Genomic DNA, 21,344 nt, shown 5'->3' with positions numbered 1-21,344 from the left:
TATTCAATGTGAACTATATAATATAACTATAAATAATACAGACAATTTTAAACATCATAACACTTCATGTTCTATATTGGGTTATTAATTGTTTAAACATATATTGTCCAAACAAGAATGAAATTCCAATAACTCAGACTTCACTCTTACTTTGACAAGCAGTGACTATCTAAATAATATAACTTTTTTATTCTTTTATTTTTTATAATCTATAAATACTTTCTTCATATGTTTCCGTAATTTTCCTTTTTTGGTATAAATACTTTACACCTTCAATTTGTTAATTCATCATACGCTTATTTTAAAACTCGCGTTATTTTATTTACACCTCGTGAAGAGGGGGTTACCATGTATTTGATTTCGACGACAATAACTCAGCTTTTTATGTTGTAATACACCCAATGTTCTCGTATCTCTCTAACTTAATACTCTTCGATCGTGTTTGAAGAGCTCTCAAATTCCCAAGACTGTTCATCCTCTCAGATATAGCACTCAGCCAGTAGGGGCGACACCAATCTCTCCCGTATGGTATCAGTCATGCTCTGAGAACTGGTCCAAGGTAACTCCATCGAGAATTGTCTAGTGCGATTCTTTGAAGTCACGAAAAGTTTGATAGAACGTAAAATGTAACAAATACATGGATTCGTGGTTGGCAATCTTTTTCAAAATAATCCAAGAGATCGTGCAAACAATAAATTATTCGGTGACTGTATAAATACTGTCATATGAATACCCTCGATTATATTGTTGAGCGCTTTTAAGAGTATAATGACATTAAGAAATCTATGAAAAAGGACAAGTACAATGTGCTTTCTATTATTTTGAAATTAAGATATTTCATTTTTGGTTCACCATCGAGACACCATCGAGCCTTCTAATATTGTTGTTGTATTTTTTTTTTTATTTCTGGGCCAACAATTATCTAATCATTGCGCAAATGTAATTTGTGCTGAACATGTTATCAAAAATAATTTTAGTAAGATCACTTTTGGATCGCAATGATGTAAACGCAGTTCCATTTTGTGCTAACAATCCTGAAATAATCACTGTACAAACTATACGATCGATTCCCAAGCTTAAACTAGCAAAAGTTACTGTCAGAACAAGGCCTGAAATTACTGAGAAGTTAATTAAAATATTGCATAAATACGTGAATATTGAAATATTGAAAACATGTCCAAGACTATATTGGAAAAATGTCTGACCGCTTATGCTTTAAAAGCTCAGGGCAGGCATATAAAATATTAATTAGAGCGTTAGAATTCACGAATCCAATGGTTGCTCGATATAAAGTAATAGTTACACGATGTGGTGATAAGCATTTTATATAATGTTTCGACCATCAGTATTTCTGATTGTTCAACGACAAAAATCATTGAATTACAATGTAGATAATACGCAAGTGTTTAAAAATGAATACATGAACATTTTTAAATAATTACGTAAAATTATATACAAAATTAGTTTTCAAACGAAATACATATTGGGATACATATTTCCATCATCTGATGCTGTGGCCACGTAACTATCTCAACAAATATTTTTCTGTCACGAGATATGATCTCCCTCAAGTCTTTAATTGTCTTCTCATCAATTGCTCAGTTTTTCATGTAAGTTTAACTTTGTTCTTATATGAAAATTCAATCGAGACTCTTGTAGTACGTGTAGTGAAACGGGTTTTGTATCTATTCAATAACGCTAGACGTAGGTGCAAAAAGTAACGCGAAAGATTGAATTTCTGGCCAACAAAATTCAGCATCGTTGAGTCTTCTATCTTTCGTGGTGGCGCCTTCTCCGCAGCGGTGACGTTGACTGACGCATGCTGCATAATGCAACGGTGAGGTTATAATGAATGAATTACCCCTTCCCTTGAAGCACCTACTCACGATCTATATACCGGGTGGTTCACCTGATTTTGCGACCGATCAAGATAATTTCCTGACAACTGTAGTGTTCCGAAATAGACAAGTTAGACAATATTCCCCTTTGAGTACCAATTATTTCTTTACGGTAAATAACAATGAAACTTCAAGAACAATACAATTATACAATAATATAGAATAAATAAAAAAACAGAGGAATAGGAGAAAGTAGAACATAAAAATACATATAATAGCATTAATCGTAATGAAAAATAACAAAAAATAAAATACGCAGCAACATCTGTATTCTATTTAAAATTGAATTTGTTTACAATTCTAATACGCACTTCCACGATATAATAATAATAATAATTAAAAGAATTTGAAAACCTTTATGAGGTTAAGCAATTTTTCGGTCAAAAGTGAAGGATATCCTTACGATCGATATTGTTTGGCGCCCCACCCTGTACAGTGAGTTAATACTGTCCCCTGGGTTCGGCGAAATTGATCATTCTTTATCGTCACGGTTGTCGATAGAAATAAAGGGCAATGAAAGATAGATCGATGGTCGAGGGCAACAAGTGTTGAGAAATCTCACTCCTCGAAGGATTCACGTCAATAGCGGTGAAATGGAGACGAAAGGGACTGTGGATACGTCTCGGTTTGAAAAAGACGGAGCACTTGGAGCGTACATGCCGCGTGGGAATAAGGTTATCTTTGCACCTAGCTGCCGGAGCCTGTATGATTTATGGCATTTGTTTAAGACATTCCCTATCTATTCACCGTTTTAAATATATAACCTTCCGCTTAGAGATCTTCATTTTACGCATGGGCGAGAATTTTTAATCTAGAAGGAGAATGATCTTTTTATACTGTTTTAAATTACAAACAATCATTTCTTTCTAAGAATATTTTTATTTTGTATAGTGTTTGTTCAGTGATATAATTTTATAAGAACAATTTTACGTAATATTATTATTTTTATAGAATTTTTTTTGTTAATTAAGTATGATTTCTTTCGTCGTTTTACAAATTCTTAGTAGTGTTAAAATATCATTCATATTGTGTTATGTATTTACACATTTTATTTTTCCTCAGAAGGCACAACCTATTTCTCTAAAAACCACCCCATTAAACTGTAAGACAATATATCATACCAAACTATAGCCAACAGTTTCACCCCTTAAACCTAAACTTACTCCGATAAAAAAATGCGTATACCCTACTTTGCTCACCCTAAACACTTACAAAGTTTCATCAAATTTTTCTTTCGGAAGGTCTTGAAGGAGCCTTCGAGATTATTTCTCACGAGGTCTGCCCTAATTCTGCAAGACAACACGTCCAATTTTCCATGTCATACTCCAACTTTCCCCCGCTAAAAAATGCGCGTCCTCCACTTTGCTAACCCTAAACATTCACAAAGTTTCGTCAAATTTTTCTTCGCGGTGGGCTTAAAGAAGCCTTCAAGAATATTCCTCACAATCTTTGCCCTAATTGCTCAAGACTCCGCGTCTAATTTTCTGTGTCAATTTGGTTACGATCAAGCGTACAGTATATTCACGTCCGCGTGCGTTACGTTCGATAACTTGCACAAAATTAATTACAGTCGGTACCTCCTCCACTGTGGCACTTCACCCTTTAATAATGTACGCAAACTGCGTAGTCCAACTAGTATTAGCCAGCAAAGATGTAGCGCGCCTATTTGTCCCGCGCGAGTGGAATGGAAACAATAGCTCCGTTCTTCCTGAAACAGCAGTACGCCGTAGCATAATCGAATTCAAACACTTGAACATAATCAGCCGACCGCAGCGATATCAGATCAATCCTGGATGTATCTGGATATCGAGGTTACTATGTACAATGATGACGCAGCACCGCGAGAGCCACCTAGTGTGGAACAATCGATCGTGTTTTTCATTCGCGCCGTTTTAATGCGCGCAACACACACAACGACGCCCGATTTTCGGTTTCCTCTACTTCTGGCTACATCCTGCGTGAGTACAATTTTAAACTTAATCCTTGCGATGGTAACAATCGATCCTGCAGAGCAAACATAGCGCGATTAATCTTCGCAGGCCTGTTGTATGTTACGATTTATTTGGACTTTACCATCGTTTTTTAATTCGAAATGAGCGTTGTTGGGTACTCATAGTAACAGCTCAACTTGTTTTTGGTGGAGCATAAACAAGATTTTACGAGTAATAGTGTTTAGAGTGTTTTTATTGTGTTGTTTTGAAAACATTCATATCTACGTAGGTTTTTTGAAGCCTATGTTTATTTTCTAAAGCAAATTTTTATTCAGTATGTGGAATTTGTTAGTTCAGTATTTTAGTAGTTAAGAGAAAGTTTACTACACTTTTTATCATTACAAAAATGTTGCTCTCTTTGTTAAAACATAACATCGATAAAAAATAATCGTTGATAAAAGCATCGTTTTATTGGACAAATAATTAATTCAGATTTCTCTAAAAACTCTCTATTTACATATTTTATCCTAAGAAATTCGTTTTATCAGGCAGATATCTCGAACAGAAAAGTTGACTTTTAATACAATTATCATTTCCTACAATTATTTAATTATCAATAACGCTTATGGCACAATTTTTGCCGACAATTACTGATATAGATAATTAATCCCTTCCTCTAATGTCAAGGGTATAATATTCGCACCCTCTATCTTTATTGAACACATTTGTCTAAATTAAATAGTAAGCTTAATACTTCCAAATAAATGTTTCATTATGAATATATTCATGAATAAACTTTACGTATGTATATATTCAAAATGAAAAATTGGTATAGAAACATCAAATCTATCATTTAATTTGGACATTCTTTTTTTAATAAACACTAAGGGTACGAATACTTATGGGACTGACTGTATATAATAAGCATGCTTTTACTATCCATGACTATTAACACCGTCCACCCATATCAATAAATAGACCCCAGTAAATAGTCGCGTCAGCCCATATCTCGATTTCGAAATTGGATTACCAATCTCTCGACGTTTCAAGAAGTTCATCCCCCCATCGATGCTCCCACCCCTGCACCAGGAGTCGAAACGCGCCGGAATTAATGCGTCTCGAACGGATTACCGGGTTCGACTATCGAGTCGGGAATCATTCCCGACGCTCTCCCAAGGGGAAACAGAAACACCGTGGCCGCTGATAGAGGGACAAAGGAGCGAACGATAAAGGCAAACAGGAATTAAAAAGGGAAAGAAGCACCGTAGGAGAAAAGTGTGTGACTCGCTGATGAGGTCGGAGATTGTTCCCGTAGCAGGAAAAAGGAAAAGGATGTGGAAGGAAAACGTGGTGGTGGGGAAGGGATGGACATGGATGTGGCAACGAGAGGGGAGAGTTACTGGATACGGTGGGCAAACATTGCGGTCCAGAGGGATGAAGGAGAGAGAGAGCCTCACTGCTGTCGAGGTGTAGCGAGTGGCGTAAGGGAGGAAGAACGCGGCGCCACTGTCAGAGAAGGGGGATCGGATAGTTAGGCGGTGGGTAGATAGTCGGGGGTAGTGGGTCGGTTGGTTGGTCGGTTTGCGTGGAGGAACTGCGCGGCAGTCGAGGCCGCGAGGCTCAGTGCTGGGGAGCGCAGCGTCGCGATGTGTCAGTTTCTCGGTCCCGTCTCGCACGCTCGCAGCTTCTTCCTCACGGTCTGCGTCCTTCTCCGCGTGATTCTCGAGTGACGGTGATAAGTCTCCAAGCATGCTTGTTCCTCGCCTCTGGTGCAAACATTTTTATTTTCGCTGTTCTTCCCGCGCTTAGTGTTGTTTCACTCCTTAAACTCGTCTCTCCCATGCTTAGATCCCCTAATCCCGCGATTATCGCGTCGACCGCGAGTGTGCCGCGTGTTTACCCAGTGCGGGTGGTCGCGTGAGTCGGTCCAGCTGTCATGAGCGCACCGATGATGGCACCGGACAGGGCCATGTGGCGGCAGGAACCGTAATAAAGCGAAGTCCAGGCGGTCCAGCTGCTTCAGCAGTCCGCTCGAATTCATGGATCCATGGGGTCCTGGTGATCTCTAGTCCGTTAAACCGCGATGGAGATGGATCCGTACGGGGTCGGTTGGGCGGCCCAAGGTCACGGTATCGCCGCCAGTGGCAATGGCGGAAGCGACGGTGCGAACACGATACCGCGATGCTGGAGCAGAGCGTGCAGATCGACCGAGCCATCGCCGATGCGACCGATCGAGCACGGCATGCGCTCGACGGAGTCGATGAGGTCGATAGAGTCCATGAGATCGATGGACTCGGTGATACGGCAGCCGTCGGCGTCCGTCGAACACCATCAATCGAGCCGATCGATGGAAGCGATGGCGAGAACGATCGAGCAGATACGCACGGAGCAGCCACGCTCGGTGGTCGATCATCCCGCGACGTCTTCATCGATGTCCTCCACGCCGATGAGGAGCGACATGGAGCACCACGCAATGCGCGCCATAGAGCATCCGTGTCGGTTGAAAGATCACGCCAGTTACATACACGATCATCATTTCGGACGGATGCACGACCACGGTTGTAGATCGGTGGAGCACGTCTCGCGTATGCTGGAGCACAGACTCCACGAGCAACATCCCGGCAGACCGCCGATCGAGCAAACGTCGTGTCGACCGATTGAACACCCCCCCGTGCGACCACCGCCCGTCACCTATTCCTGTCGGCCCCTCGATCACGCTCCCGGAAGACCCATGCCGATGGATTGTGTCATTTACGGACCGCACTCCCATCCGCCGCCAAGGTTACCCAGCGAGAGCCCGTATCGAGTCAACTGCCCCGTGCACAGCCCGTTCCGATACAGATTCCCGAATACAGTTGGAACAGACTATCACTCGCATCAGGTAAGACTAGGGTAAGAAATAATTTGAGAAAAAAATATGATGATAATGGGGACTGGAGTTCTGTGGGACTTTGGGTGCTTAAGTTTGATAGATTGTAGGGTGAAGAGCGAGATGAATAGTGCAATTTTTATGATCTCTGATTAGATAGTAATTAGGAAAAGGATGACACTGTCCGCAGTGGTCCTTGAATATAAGGGAGTGTAGAAAGTGTGACTTTTGAGGACCATGCGCAGAACTTAGATTAAATTGTCACCAGTTAACCTGGTTAAACCTCTGGTAGTATTATATCAAACTCAAATAGTTAGAAATAATGGAAGAAAAATGTCTTTGACATTGCTAGAGACTAGAGTTAAACGCCAAGTCTTTAATAAATTGTGTAACAAGGAGAAGGTTAGGTATTAATCAATCTTCGTGGACGGTGGGTAGCGCTGAGGAAAAGGATAACATTATTCAGTGGTCCGTGGTACCTCGGTTAAATGGTCACCAATTATCCTGCTTAAATCTCTAGTGGCGTTATATTAAACTTCAACAGTAAGAAATAGCTCTAGAAAAATGCCCTTGACACTGCGAGAAATGAAAATTAAACACCAATCACTCGTCTTAAACGAAGAGAGACCTAGTTATTACAAATTTCACCCCTTCTGATTAGCTAGTACTGATAAAATAACACTCTTCACTGATCCTCCGATCCACGTGGAGGCTGTAAGACCTCGAAACTCCTAATGACCATGGGAGAAATTGCACTAATTGCTGTGAGAATATTTGTATTTGATTGCAATGGCCTTTCCTCCACCAAGATAATACAAACTTTATTGCTCACACTAGTAAAGACAACTATTCAAGTGGTGATGGAATCACCATAACATAGGGTTCATAAAAATGTAATTAAAAATTCCTACATTCACCCCTCGATATAAGTATGTTGGCTTGTATGCTCGTTATTATTGTATTGTTGCACGGAATTTAGCATTGAAAACCTTCGATGTTATTAACTGTACTCGCTTGTACACGCATATACAAACAACATTCGCCATTGTATCACTCTTTAGTGTGGCTTGCGTTACGAACGGTTGCGTTGTATTCTCTATGGTAATTTTTAACCGTTATTTACATATTTATTAAATGTACATGCGTCCATACATATAGATGCATATACCATCACGTGTTTTGTTTCATTTAACGAAAAGCAATTTTTTTGAGGAGAACAATGTATAAACCTACTGAATTTTGTATTATATTTTCGTTTACTTTCAAGCACATATTATAGTGACTGTGGAATAACGTTAAAAATAATTCTAGATAAGTAGTTTTTATAAAAATAGCAATTCCTAGGAACTGTTATGTACGTCGAGGAATGGGTGTATTGACAACTAGACTGATTTTCAATCAGTGAGACAATGTATAGAGGAGTAAAAGGAGAGGAAACGAAGGGAGTACGGAAAGGAGGAAAGTACTTTTTAAAGTAAGACAATTGGGCCTTGTGATGAGGTGGCCGAATTGTCTGGAGAGGTTAGAAAAGGCGAAGGACGATGGCAGGTCCGTAGGAACCTCACAATATCCTAAAGATAATTGTCAAAGACAGATACAGAGGATTATCTCTCTTCTGGATCGATTCCATCTCCTTATCAACTTCTCTTTCTCTTTCCTGGAAAACTATTCTTTATTTTTCTTTAAACAAAATTATCAAATGGTTAGATATAAAATAAAATTATATTTTTCTCTATGTAATAAATTTATAAATTGCTCTTTGTCCATTGTTATCAGGGTTATCGTAATTCATAATTTCATAATTAAAATTACGAAAATCTAATTTAGGAGTCACCGAACACTTTAATCTGAAACGTTGCACCATAGTTATAAGTATCTGACTAAGTCTTGATATAGAACAATTTGAAGTTCTTTCAAAATTAATTTCCTGAGGTAACGTAAATTTTCACCCTCTACATCAGACAACTCCTTTAAGAGCCATATCCATACTTAATTGACATTTATGATTCTTTCTGAGAAAACTGTTACTCATAAATTTTCAACTTTGCTTAGTTATTTATGTTCTGTCATACCACGTGAATTTGATTTAACATAATTTATTGATTTTGTTCAAGCACGGTGTGTACAAAGAAACTTACACCCGTGATTGCCATGAAAACTCTCCTAAAACTCTTCATATTCAAAACAGAAAAATCCACAGGATCCTTATCGTGCAAAGGAACATATGTCAGAGTTAATGTAGTAGACACAAGGAAATGATGATTGAAATTTAGTAGTGCTATGAAGGGGCAACAGAAATGTTTAGACACAAGTTTCTCGGCGATTGAAGCAATTTCGGTACGCGAAGACAAATCGGAGAGTAAATTAAACAAATAAATAGGTGTCTTTGAGCCGAGAACCTTGCAAATAACGCAGCAGAGATTGCCTTTGCGCGAAACATATTGGACGATCGATGGAAGGAAGTAGCATACTCGCGGACGTACTGATTACGTAAGTTGCGAAACGAGAGTACGCTGAATGTCCAGAATAAGAAATAGTCACATGAAGCTGTATCAAACTCTATCATATGCTCAAATACAGCTCAACAGTCGATTATTCATTTTATACACACGATATTGCAATTTTATCCGAATAATTAATAAATTTCACTTGAAAATTTCTTTAAAATTCTCAATTTAGAAGTTGCATCAAAATTCTCAATTAGAAAGTTGTTTGTACTGTTTTGTGGATGTTTATTAAAAAAAAAAACGAGTTATCGTACCACTTTATGTAATCGACTCAGATAATTGAAATGTAATAATGGCATGTGTAGGTTCTGAAAATGACTCGAAGTTGAGGTCGAAATGTTAAAAATAGAGTTTAAAGCTTTAAATGATTGGCAAGACTGTTTCACTAATAATAAATTTTAAACTGTAGCTTTCTTTTCCAAGTAGTAGTTACTAAATGTTCTGTATATTGTTTTGAGCCATTAACGCGAAACTTTTTAATTAAGAGAACATTGCGTCGAACGTTTTGGGAACGCATCGCGGTGAGCAGTTTACGATTGTTTTCGAGGAGTACTATATTGTTGCATCAACTCGTCTAAATTTCGTGCAAAATTAACGATATTCGGTCGGGCTGTGAAAGCTCTCGATGCGTTCACGAGAATGCAACGCAGGAGTATTTTTTAACAAGCGTAATGGAATTTCGCGGTTCGTTGTGAATTTTCTGGGCATTGAGAGACCACTTTTCTGTGCCGTGGAAAACCCATTTCATTATTTATTCTTCTCGACGATCGAACATTTTCTCGCAGCGTCGGGCCAACGCTAGTTGCAAAGGAATCTATTCAAAAATATGGAAATTAATGAATTAATTAGTTTCTCGCAGGAAATAGCGTTTCTTTTAAAAGCAAAATTCATTTCAATATTCTCACGTCAGTACAAATTTTGATGGTCATTCGTGAATATTCCTCTGTGAATGAAAATGTTTGTAGTTGTAAATTTATAGTCGTAGTGGAACGTATATACGAATAGAACTTTGTGGATTTGCTTTTTATGAATGATTTATTTACTGTTAGAAATTTAACCTATTGAACCTTTTGCAGGTCCTTGTGAAATGTTACATGTTTTTCTTTTCTTTTATTCATTTTATATTCATATGTTGGTACAGAGTGTTGTTTCTATTTAAATGTTTGATACATTTCAATGACATAATTTTATCCGTACATTTTTTCATTCGTATTTTATTATTATATACATGAAAGTATTGTTACAGTTTCAGCAACAAATGTCATATCAACCTTCTCTAGGCAATTATCATATGAGAAATATTAGAAGATAATACAATGATCATATTCTGCTGTCAATCATTAATATCTCGAATGGTTTCAAGATAGCTCTGAATAGCCAGTGTCTTTTTGTACCTCTTTGCATACATTTTTCTCACTCAACGTCCGCCAGCTAAGTGCTTGTTATGTCACTCACCGACCTGAAAAGCCTCCGAATGAGAAATGGTTCCTTGCAGGATTCAGTTTTATCGTGACATCGTAATAACTCGATAAAAACTGAGAATTATAGAGATTGGTAGATTCGATAGCAAATGATTTACGACCCGATCAGAAGTTTCTATTTTACAAATTCTCTGTTTCTATTTTACAATTATAAAATTTATATCTTGTTCTGGTCTCGTTTTACTTAACGATAATATGTAGTATAAACTTCGAAACAATATTTTATTCATATTAAATTTAACTGTCCACTTTCAATTAGTAGTAATTTTGCTTCTTTATATTTTTAATGAGCATTGATATTAGGTCTTACTTTGTATGTATGCAAAGTCACAAATTATATTGAAATATGTCTGGTGCAAATATTTCAAGCAATTTGTGATTTCACAAATATATAATAAAAACCACTGTTTCTTCAGCTTCATTTTCATTTAATTATAGCGGAGTCAAACAATTTTCACTATATTTCTATATGAGGCATAATTAAAACAGTAATGTAAAAATTATGTATGGAAAATTAACTTTTCTAACCAATTCTCACATACAGTAAGACCTAATACGAACGTCTATCATAAATATGATTATGTTATTCACAGATTTTGACGACACGAACCAAAGTGTCAAGACGTTAATAAAAGCTTGCTTTCAAGATTGCAAATCTTGGTCTTTACTTTTACAAGGTGCAGATCTTGCTGTCGAAATGAGTGAATAAGTTCCCCCGTTGAAAAATCGTCTGCTTCGTTAATAAACACCGTTATCACGCGCTGCTTCCAGGATGAAATATTGAAATAATACCGCGGCGAAACGCGAGCCCATAGCGTGATCATAAGCTACTCACTGATTAGTAAGTATAATCAGTCGCTCCATGTATCGCATTTCCTTTGAGGCTCTCTTAAATGAGATTGTATAAGCTGATGCAGTGATCGCCTCTAGAGAATGCACGTGTGACGTGACCATGAGAGGACCGCATCGACGGGTCCATTCATGATTATGGATTTTGGCCCGTAGTCGGCGCTTTCACGAAATTAGAAACGGTACGTGATGATGCATACCGTATCCTCAAAATCATTGATCGAATTTCCGAAATTGTTTTCCGTAAAAACAAGAAAAAGTACGAACACAGTTCTTCAAACGCTTCCTTCAGGAAGTGGGACGTTCTAAGATGTTATGGAAAGAGCCGATACCTATAATTGTCAGGGTCAGGTCAGGCGATTCATTGTTATGTGAGAAAATTTGTATTCTCCAAGTGGAAATACTCAAAGACTTTCCCGTAACTAGAGTCTTTCATTATTCAATAAATTTTGCTACAGAAACGGATGATAATTTAACTCAAACATTTTTTGTCTGTTCTTGGTGATTTGTGAGAGAAAGGAAATCTCTTTTGTATATTTTTTTTTATTAATATCCAAGCATAAAGAAGGAATGGTACTCGTGTATTAGAGTAACATTTTTTATTCAGATAAAATTATAGTTTTGTTAAAGGGACTTTTTAGTGGGTACTTGAATATTTATTCGATAGCATAAGGAATCGAGCATGAAACGAAACTTGGATATCATACAAATTTTATAGAATCCAAAATGGTATAAAGACGCTGAAAAATTCATTGTTAGAACAACATGGGAGCTTTTAGTGAATCAGTAGAAATATATAGCTTATTTATTATTTAAACATTTATATTTGTTTTTGTATGCGATTAGTTTGAGTAATGTGTCTAACCGATACTCGTTATTTCGATTTACATTGATATTTATAAACAACGTTTCTCGCCCAAAGAATGTTTTAATAAGAAATGAGTACAATAACGAAACGGACCAACGTTCAAAAATTTATTTATGACTTTTGTCAATTTTTATTATTACTACTAATAATGTTTATTAATTCACCTCGAAATATTTCATTTCACGATGTGAATTTTAATTTTGATTCAACAAGTATTAGGATCTATTTGAAACCAGATCATGTTTCCAACCGTCAATGGCAAGTAGAAACAACCACTAATGATCAGACCACGTGGCCAACTCGTACTCCATCGCACTCGTGTGCCGCGAATTTTCCAAATCATTTTTCTCGTGCATTTTTTTCGTGAAAATTCCCCTCCTAGTCGCTTCTACTACATTTCACGGTACCATTTGTATTTTACAATTGAAAGAAATAATATCCTCGCTTCACTTCCATGATATTTATTAAATCATTAAACTCCAGCTACTAGGAAATCACGCGAGCCTTTAGTATGTACAAAGTATCTCTAATTAAAGCCCATGTTTAGAAGTAATTTATTCTTGTTTATAATAAGATTTTCGAAAGTTATCGTTGGGATTTAACACAACTCTATAGGACACGCCTCAGAGATTGGAAAGCTTTCTAGAGAAAAGATAATACTGTTACTGGAGTATCATTTTTGTTATCTTATTTGATGAACGTACGAAATCCGTTCTAAAGAATATAGAAAATGGAGAAGTTTAACAGATAAAAAGATTTTTTAACCATTTCCAGTTTTTCCAGTGGTGTTTACGAGCGAAACATTTAACGTCTCCAAAATTGCAACGCGCAAGGGGTTAATTATTCAGTCTTTTAATTTTTAAGGAAAAACTTCTTCTCGTGCAAAGTCGTTTAAGCTCGCCGTCGAGAAGAGCAAAGGAGAAAATAAATTTATTCTTGCTCTCCAATTAGTAGCCTCAAAGTGAAAAAGCATACGTCCAGTTTCTAGCCGCAACATTTGTTCCTTGATGTTGTAAATCGTAAATTTTTGTTTGCAGAACACGTTATTCACTTTGTATACTTTATGTTTATAATAATTTTATTTTAATTTTATATTTACATTAATTTTTTTATTATCTTAATTTTTTCTCAAATTTGAGATAGGAAGGTCCAAATAATTTTCTTCGGTGAAACAAATAATCTTCACACTTGTGATAATACAAGACGTGTATGGAATTTTATAATTTAATTAAACGTTCTTTTTGTTTATGTATATGTAGAACTTTTCTTTTACATCTTAAGTTTATAACCGTGTCTAAATTTCTTCGCAAAATAAATTCTCTTTTTTATTCAAGAGTGTTTATATCTTATACAAAATATTAATTGCCTTCGACGAACAAATATTCACATGCAGTCATATACAATGTCGTCAGTTTTCCGTGAGAGTTTTATGACTGCGTTCATCACAAAATGGAGGCGAGGTTACGTTCTTCCGCACGTAAAAATCCGCCATTAAACGGGAAACATTAAAAACTTTACTTCATAAACCACAGCAAAATGCTTTTAATGCCTCTTCCAGAAGCCAGTCTGAAAATTCGAGTCACAACTTCTGTCAAATATTTTCTGACAAACATTTTCTTCAATAATACATTTTCAACAAATAACTTGCTTGTAATTTATAAACACTCAAGAATAAAAGCACGACGTTAAAGGATATGCGATGTCAAGCGATATCTACTTTCTTTCCCTTCCAATTCAAGCACCAAAAGCAATTAAAAAGAGGTTACTTTCAGAACGCGTCTTAATTACGTTCTCCGCCACACGTTGCTCGTATGGGAGCGTGGCTTAAGTGTACGCGCACCTCTTGGGGCTTCGGTATCATTTTTCTTGGAAACAAAGCCGCGTGAGAAAGAACTAGGTGCTTTGTTTTCGATATATTGTCTGCCACAATTCTGCCTTTACCAGGGATTTGCTACGTTCCTAATTCCACTTTTGTTTATCATCGTATCAAAGTCTGAAATTGAGTCACAAATACAGTCAGATTCCAAGTTGGCATGTGTCAATAGCACACGTCCCTAGTAACGTTACGCGAGGACTTTATCTTCGTCGGGTTGCTGGATTTTCAACCAAAGCTCCATTATTCTTTACAAATCCACTGACATTTCAAGTGTTTTCCTGTAAATCATCAGCGTTCGCTCATTTTACTCGTGCAATCTATCAATGAGGATTCAACGTTCACAGGGAATATAATAAATGGTGGTTGAAACTCGATGTAAACGGATCAGACAGACTTGATAGATAAAACAACTTTCACCAGAACTAACGAGATACATCACCCAGTAGACAATCTTGACTTGTACTGATATTTGGTCAGGTGTTTCGTCAGGCTCTATGAGCTGAGTTGGTCATATTCCTTGCAAAGATAGATTTTTAGAGAAAATATTACATTTGAGAGAAAAATATTAGATTTGTGTACTTTTCAAAGGATTTCATCAAAGAAAAGCTATATTCATTTTCAGAGGATTGGGACTATAATAAAAATAATAAAAATTTCCTGGCTAAGAATATTTCTATATTCAAACTAAACCGAACGTGGCTGTCCACTGACGACTTGAAGAATTACTTTATGATTTTTCGTACAATCTGGCTAAAATGAAACGGCTACGTGTCCAATATTTCTCAATGCCAATTCTCTCATGTGCCAAGTTTCATAAAAACTAAACAGTGTCAATTGGATGATATTCTTCACCAGCGATCTACATAGTACTAGGTCACACTCTCGGACGCGCACATAACTCCCTGTTTCTCTTTTTCATATCTGAACGCTCAACACAAGAACCAAGTGATCACGGGCTACTTTAACAAAAACCAGTATCCTATTTATTATGTCATTCACTGGCAGACATCTGAACCTGCTCATTCGGGCGTTCTTTGTGCTGTCCTTTCTACTTTTTCGATCGATCTTGAATGGGACGTTTGAACGACTCGCTGTCGCCGCTCAGACGTCGCTCGTTTACGATCTTGTCTGCTTTCACGTGCCTCGACTACGAAAGGACAAAGAGTGCACTGATTTTGGGAGTTCGGTCGATTTTCAGGGGAACGGATATATAGTTGGCTGGTCGCGTAGTGGTCCAGAACCAGAGATGGGCAAGATTCTGCTCGAATAAAATAGATAACGCGCGAAGCCAACGTCCAGGGGATTTATTGGCGACGTTTATTCGATCGAACGGTTTAACTTTTGTTTGTTCACTGAGAGATGTATCGTTCTGCAATTCAAATTTTAATTTGTATTCGGGGGGGGGGGGGGGATGGGGAAACGTTGTTTATCTTTCATTTGACGCTTTTATCTGGGTCAAGAATTTTGTACATTTTCTAGGAATTTTAAATCGGTAAAATTAATTAGTTTGATGAACAAAATGAACAAGAATGAAAGTAGACTAAAAATTCGACGTGAAAAATGTTGTTTTCTTCGACATTCTTAAAAATTAAATGTTTGGGTGAAATTTAGCTTGAAAACTGTATAACTTAGATACATTAAATTTAAATATACGAATATATATACTTCGAAATACACCCTGTAAAATTAAGATTGAAAGATGCTGTAAAATCAAAATATTTTCAGTTGATGATCACAGAATCTCAGGAACTACTGGCTCAATGAATTTCATATTTGTATAAGATATTCTTATATATGTTACCTAATATCAAACTTTGAATTTTAATATGCTTTTAACATACTCATATCAGTATACTCGTCAATTATAAAATCGTAACTCTTCATTTTCAATATCAATGACCAAGTTTTACCTTTAATTTGCTCTGATTTCCCCAAAAACGAAAATGACAAACAATGGCGCCGCGACGATGGAGAACGACGTCCAAACGATCGTTCTGGACCACTATGCACCGTTACGTTTCGCTCCAGCGCGAGATTTCGCGTTTTCCGCGGCGTTATAACGCGACTCCCGATCGATGGGTATTGGCGGCGATTTAAGCCGGCGATTCCACGAAATATCTTTCCCTGCAGCGAAACGCGATAACGTTTCGCGTTTCAATTTCGCTGATATGGCTGCTCGCTTCATGTACCGCGATCCGTCATTTCGCGGATACGTATCTGATAGCACACCTAACGCGAAGAACGTCGACGAAGGGTTAATAATACATGCGATGTGATTGGATATAGCTTGGTACCGTGCATCCTTTGGTTGATGGAGGGTGTATTCTCAGCAGATAATAGATCACTTTAGTGCGGGAGACACGTTTCAGTCTCAAAGGAAATTGTATTTTCGTTCGTCTACGAACGAGAATAGGAGAGAGCGATATTCGAAAATGGACATCCTTGGTACTATAGAATTTAATTGGAGTTAATTTATTAAAATATGTGGTTGGTTAGCTTCTGGACTGGTTACTTTGTAAACTTTGAGAAAGACAATGGTACAGGATGAATTTGGATGAATGGATAAGAGTACCATTTAGGTTTACGTATGACTATTGGAGATTATCTGATATTATTTAAAAAATGTAAACCTGTGGAAGAGTAACTTGAGTGAGACCAAGAATTCTTTAACAACGATCCAGATTATCTTCTGGGTGTCATCTGATACTATTTAAGATTAGTAATACTGTCGGAGCATAACTTTTTGATAAATGGAATAAGAGATTGAAAAGCGTCAATAGATCCCCGAAGATGATCCAGCTTAGACATCGAGTGCCATTTGATACTGTTTAAAAGAACTAACACTGTAGGACAGTTACTTGTTTACCAATGGGTTAAGAGCTTTTACAGGATCGACAATCTTTTGAAGACGACTTAGTCTAGATACCGGGAGTCATTGGATACTGTTTGAAAGGACCAAGACTGTAGGAGATTGACTTGTTTGCCAATAAGTTAGGATGTTAAAAAAGACTTTTAAAGACACTCAGCCTAGGTATTAAACGTCATCTGATACTCTTTAAAAAATGTAAGATTATAGAAGCATGAGTTGGTTACCAATTGGAGTAAAAATTTTAGAAGAACAACAATCCTCTGAAGATCTTGCTACCGAGAGTCATTTGATATTCCTAATTTGATACTTTAAAAAAATGTCAAAATGTAGAAGCATGATTTCTACTAATAGATTAAATGATTCAAAGGACCTTTTTAAAGGTAACCCACCTCCAAGGGACTTTCAATGACCCATAATGGACTAACAATTGCCTAAATGCCTGAAGAATTCCTCTCTGATAGTCCTTTAATCATTCCCGAGGTGCCTGACGAGTTAACCATCCCCTAGACAATCGTAACTGAACATCTTCAGATAGTTTCACTTGAGGATCTTTTAGCGAGACAAAAACTACCATACTACCCAACATTTATCCATCCTGCAGAATGGAAACGAAGCCAAGCGGAAAGAGATTTGACGACGTTGACAGGATTAAAGCGAATGCGAAAGCTTAACGCGGCATCCTTTCGGTAACAGACTTGCAGCGTTGTTTTTAGAAGTTAGAGTGCATGTTGTAACGTGGGGATTAGTTCGAAGGAAGCTATTGGTGTTTAGCTTATATAGGCTAAAAGTTAACTAAGCAATTTTCGTATATTTTCACAGCTAAAGTAGGTTTAGGTAGAAAGTTGCTTCAAAATGCATAAACCTTTTGAACAAAGCAGTGCTCGGAAACTATGTTCACATGCTCCCAGTATTATTATCCAAATTGTATGTTATAATGGATTGCTCGGATTGAAACGAATTAATTGTTTTGTTAATAACGCGTTAAATTTGGCTGAAACGTGACCGCGCATCTCAATGAAACGAGGGAAGCCTGTTCTGAAATGTTAGAGAATTTTCAAATTAAGCGACGAAATCACGCTACTCAATTATATTCAAGGTAACCGCTGTATTGTTAACACTGCGTTGCAATAATCGTGTTGCTGTGACAACTAATTTGGGCCGCGTCCAATTAGTATACATTAATCGACACAGTGTAATTAACTGTGATATAAATACCTTGCACTGGTTCGATTCGTCGTGATTTCTCGCTGATCCTTTCACTAACGTACGAGTGAAAATAGGGAAACAATGTACGTGATGTATTTTGATGTATTTATTTCTGTTATTGCAAACGTGACTGTATTTAAATCAAGGTGATTAATGGAACAACAGTTTCGTACTGCGATTGTAAATTGTCGAGTTTGTAATAGGTGACTTTTGGTAGGTGATCAATTTGTAATTAATTTAGATTTTTTTTTTAAAGAAATTAATGTGAACTAGAAAATACCTAGCCTTTTCAAATTAAATTTTTTTTATTTTTACACAGTTGTGGTGATCAATATAAAACACATAACTTCATGAGTACTTATGGTCTATCAAAGCAATATATTTTAAATGTTTTAGATCTCTATACTTTGTTGCGCATCTAGATGCATGCAAATTAGTGATAACAATGTGACAGGATAAAGTTTTAATACATGATATGTGCCATTGAGCATTTAATTGCAGTAATATAAATGATAATGTATAAATTACATGATATAAAAATATTTGTTTTTTTTTAGGGGATGAAAGTCGATCTTTCTTGCACATATCTTATCATCCTCGCCCTACAAGTTCTTGGCACGACTTCGATTACGCCGTAGGGAATACATGCCTCGGGATTGAAAGGCTAATATGCCAAATTTTTCTGCTCACCGTCACTTCGACGGATGAGTTATGAGGAGCTACACGAGGGAGATTTTGGCGATAGGGGATAGTGGGAGGCAAGAAATCAAGTAGGAATTCACGGAGGTCGTTCGTCCATAGGTTGTTGTCTGATTTATGGCTTGATTGCGAAATTCCCGCGAGACAGCAGGCTTTGTTTTGCAAACTGCTGACATTTCGCGAAACTTCCTTGAAAACGTAGAGTATAAGAATCCGAATTAGAAATTCCTTCGGGGTTACTATCGGTTTATTCTCGAGTGCTGATTTCATTTTGGACACTGCATTCAATTTTAGGTGGAATTCACTTATCGAAATATTTAATTTACTCGAGGAAAAACTTGCTTTAACTAGATTTTACACAATTTTGATACTATTATTATTTATACAATTATACATTTCATTTATATTATGTTTCGTTAAATGCAATTGAAATTATATAATTATTAATACAAAAAATAAGTCTAATGAAATATAATCTATTACGATGACATATTAATCGATATGAAAAAAAATTGTTTTATATTAATAAAGGTAAATCCGTTATTAAAAATAACAAGTACATCGCGAATAAAATACTAACACTGAGATATTAATACGTAATAATATTTTGAGGTACTTTATTATCATTATGTTAGTAAATAGATACATATTACGGCTTTGATGAAACTATCCATATTACTAAAGACAAAATTAATTACTTCACATAATCAATTTGTAATTAATTTACGGTTATTATTATAATTTTCTCTGTCGTATGGACTTGACGTGTATCAACTTATTAACAGTAGAGATTTCCTTCCAAAACAGAAAATAAAAATAAATTTTGCTTTCAGGATTTTTATTTACTTAGAAAATTATTGACTTTAAAAGTGGAATTCGATATTTTACCTTCTCAAATGGATTCAAATAAACGTTTTGCGCGAAACAGTATACGAATACGTTTCATTTAAATACTTTTAAATATTGAACGAACGAAAAATAAAACTGCTAAAATATTCCTCACATTTCTAAAACACTACCGGTGTGTCTGATGCTAAGTTACGCGACGATCAGCATCTGGAGATATAAACTGAAAGAGACGGCACGTATAGCGGAGCAAGAAAATAAATTTCTTCTCGTGGAAATGGGGAAAGTTGAAGATGGTCGTGGTAGTTTTAGGTCTGTAGACTGGGAACACAGGTGCCAGACGCGGTTTCATCTTGCTTGTTTGCGATCCTTTGACCATCTTTTTTCAGATGCGCGTTAAATCGATGACCGACTTTCGTGCCCGTTACCGTTTTCGAATACGCTTTTTAGGCCCTACACGGAACCCTTTTGCACGCTACATTGCTCGCACGAATTTACGTTCGATCTAGAGTACTCAAATCGATCCAGAAGCATACGTTACGAAGCTCTCAAACTTTTCCTCTGACTTCTAACAGAAGAATCCACTTCCACGGCGATTGAAGAGACACCCTTTTTGATTTCAGCCGACATCTTTCATTTCCTTGAACGTATCGATAGCGTGTATCGTGATATCCCTCAAAGACTGTATCCCGTGAACGCGTTGCCGCGATTTCTTCCAACGGAACGTGACCCATTTATTCGATTGATTCGTCGACACTTTTTTCCCACTTTTCCCCAGCTGATTTTGCTTCGAATGAAAAAGCGAAATTAAAGATTTATTCATACGTAGAGAATGAAATTTGATGCGAAAATGGTATTTGTTTGATCGCAGATACGAAATGGCGTTCTTCAATATGGAATGAAACGTCGTATTCATTTTGTATAAAAATTTAATGGAATGAAATTTTATTCCTTGTCTTGGTATTTGTGTGTAAAATATAATAAACTAAATGGTGGTGTTTCATCCGTAGTTCAGGTTGCAAATTAAATTGAACAAATAATATACCAGGAGTTATATTTTTATATATCCAAATTAATATTTTAATATGATTCGAATATGTATTTAGTTCTAAATCGATTGTAATCAATTATATTTCAGAAATACTATTCCCAAAAATTCTTATATCTTCTTAAACAATTTTTTACTTTCATTATAGCTTTTTGCTAGAAATTTATTTATCATTTGTTATTTATTTGAAATTTTTACCTACAAACAAAACTGTTCTTCCTATCTCCTGTAGAAGCTACTCGGATGATCGATCTTATTCGATTCATCCTGCACGCCGTGTTATAATAATAGAGCAAGAAGGTAAGGCAGGAAGTTCAAGCTAAAAAAGGTCAGACATCGAGTATAATAATTATACAGAGCACGTGGAGAAATGTCATTCACTCTCGCTATGTCCTTC

The 21,344-nt window shown here is 36.6% G+C and overlaps 1 protein-coding gene across 10 annotated transcripts in view; it reads left to right on the top strand.

The window, feature by feature from the left end:
- LOC128873947 (peripheral plasma membrane protein CASK) overlaps positions 1-21,344 on the top strand; it is a 245,848-nt gene that overhangs the window by 86,885 nt on the left and 137,619 nt on the right. Inside the window, exon 1 of one of the 10 annotated variants that reach the window (XM_054118015.1) lies at positions 5,406-6,710. The exons of the other annotated variants lie outside the window; for them this stretch is intronic. Coding sequence (XP_053973990.1) covers positions 5,913-6,710 — 798 coding nt within the window. The 5' untranslated portion in view covers positions 5,406-5,912. Of the gene's footprint in view, positions 1-5,405; positions 6,711-21,344 lie in introns of those variants that run through there. 10 annotated transcript variants of the gene reach the window in all.

The sequence above is a fragment of the Hylaeus volcanicus genome, chromosome 3, assembly GCF_026283585.1.
Source record: "Hylaeus volcanicus isolate JK05 chromosome 3, UHH_iyHylVolc1.0_haploid, whole genome shotgun sequence".
NCBI classification, from domain to species: domain Eukaryota; kingdom Metazoa; phylum Arthropoda; class Insecta; order Hymenoptera; family Colletidae; genus Hylaeus; species Hylaeus volcanicus.
Note: the sequence above shows the minus strand (reverse complement) of the source record. Positions and strands in the feature narration are given on the sequence as shown.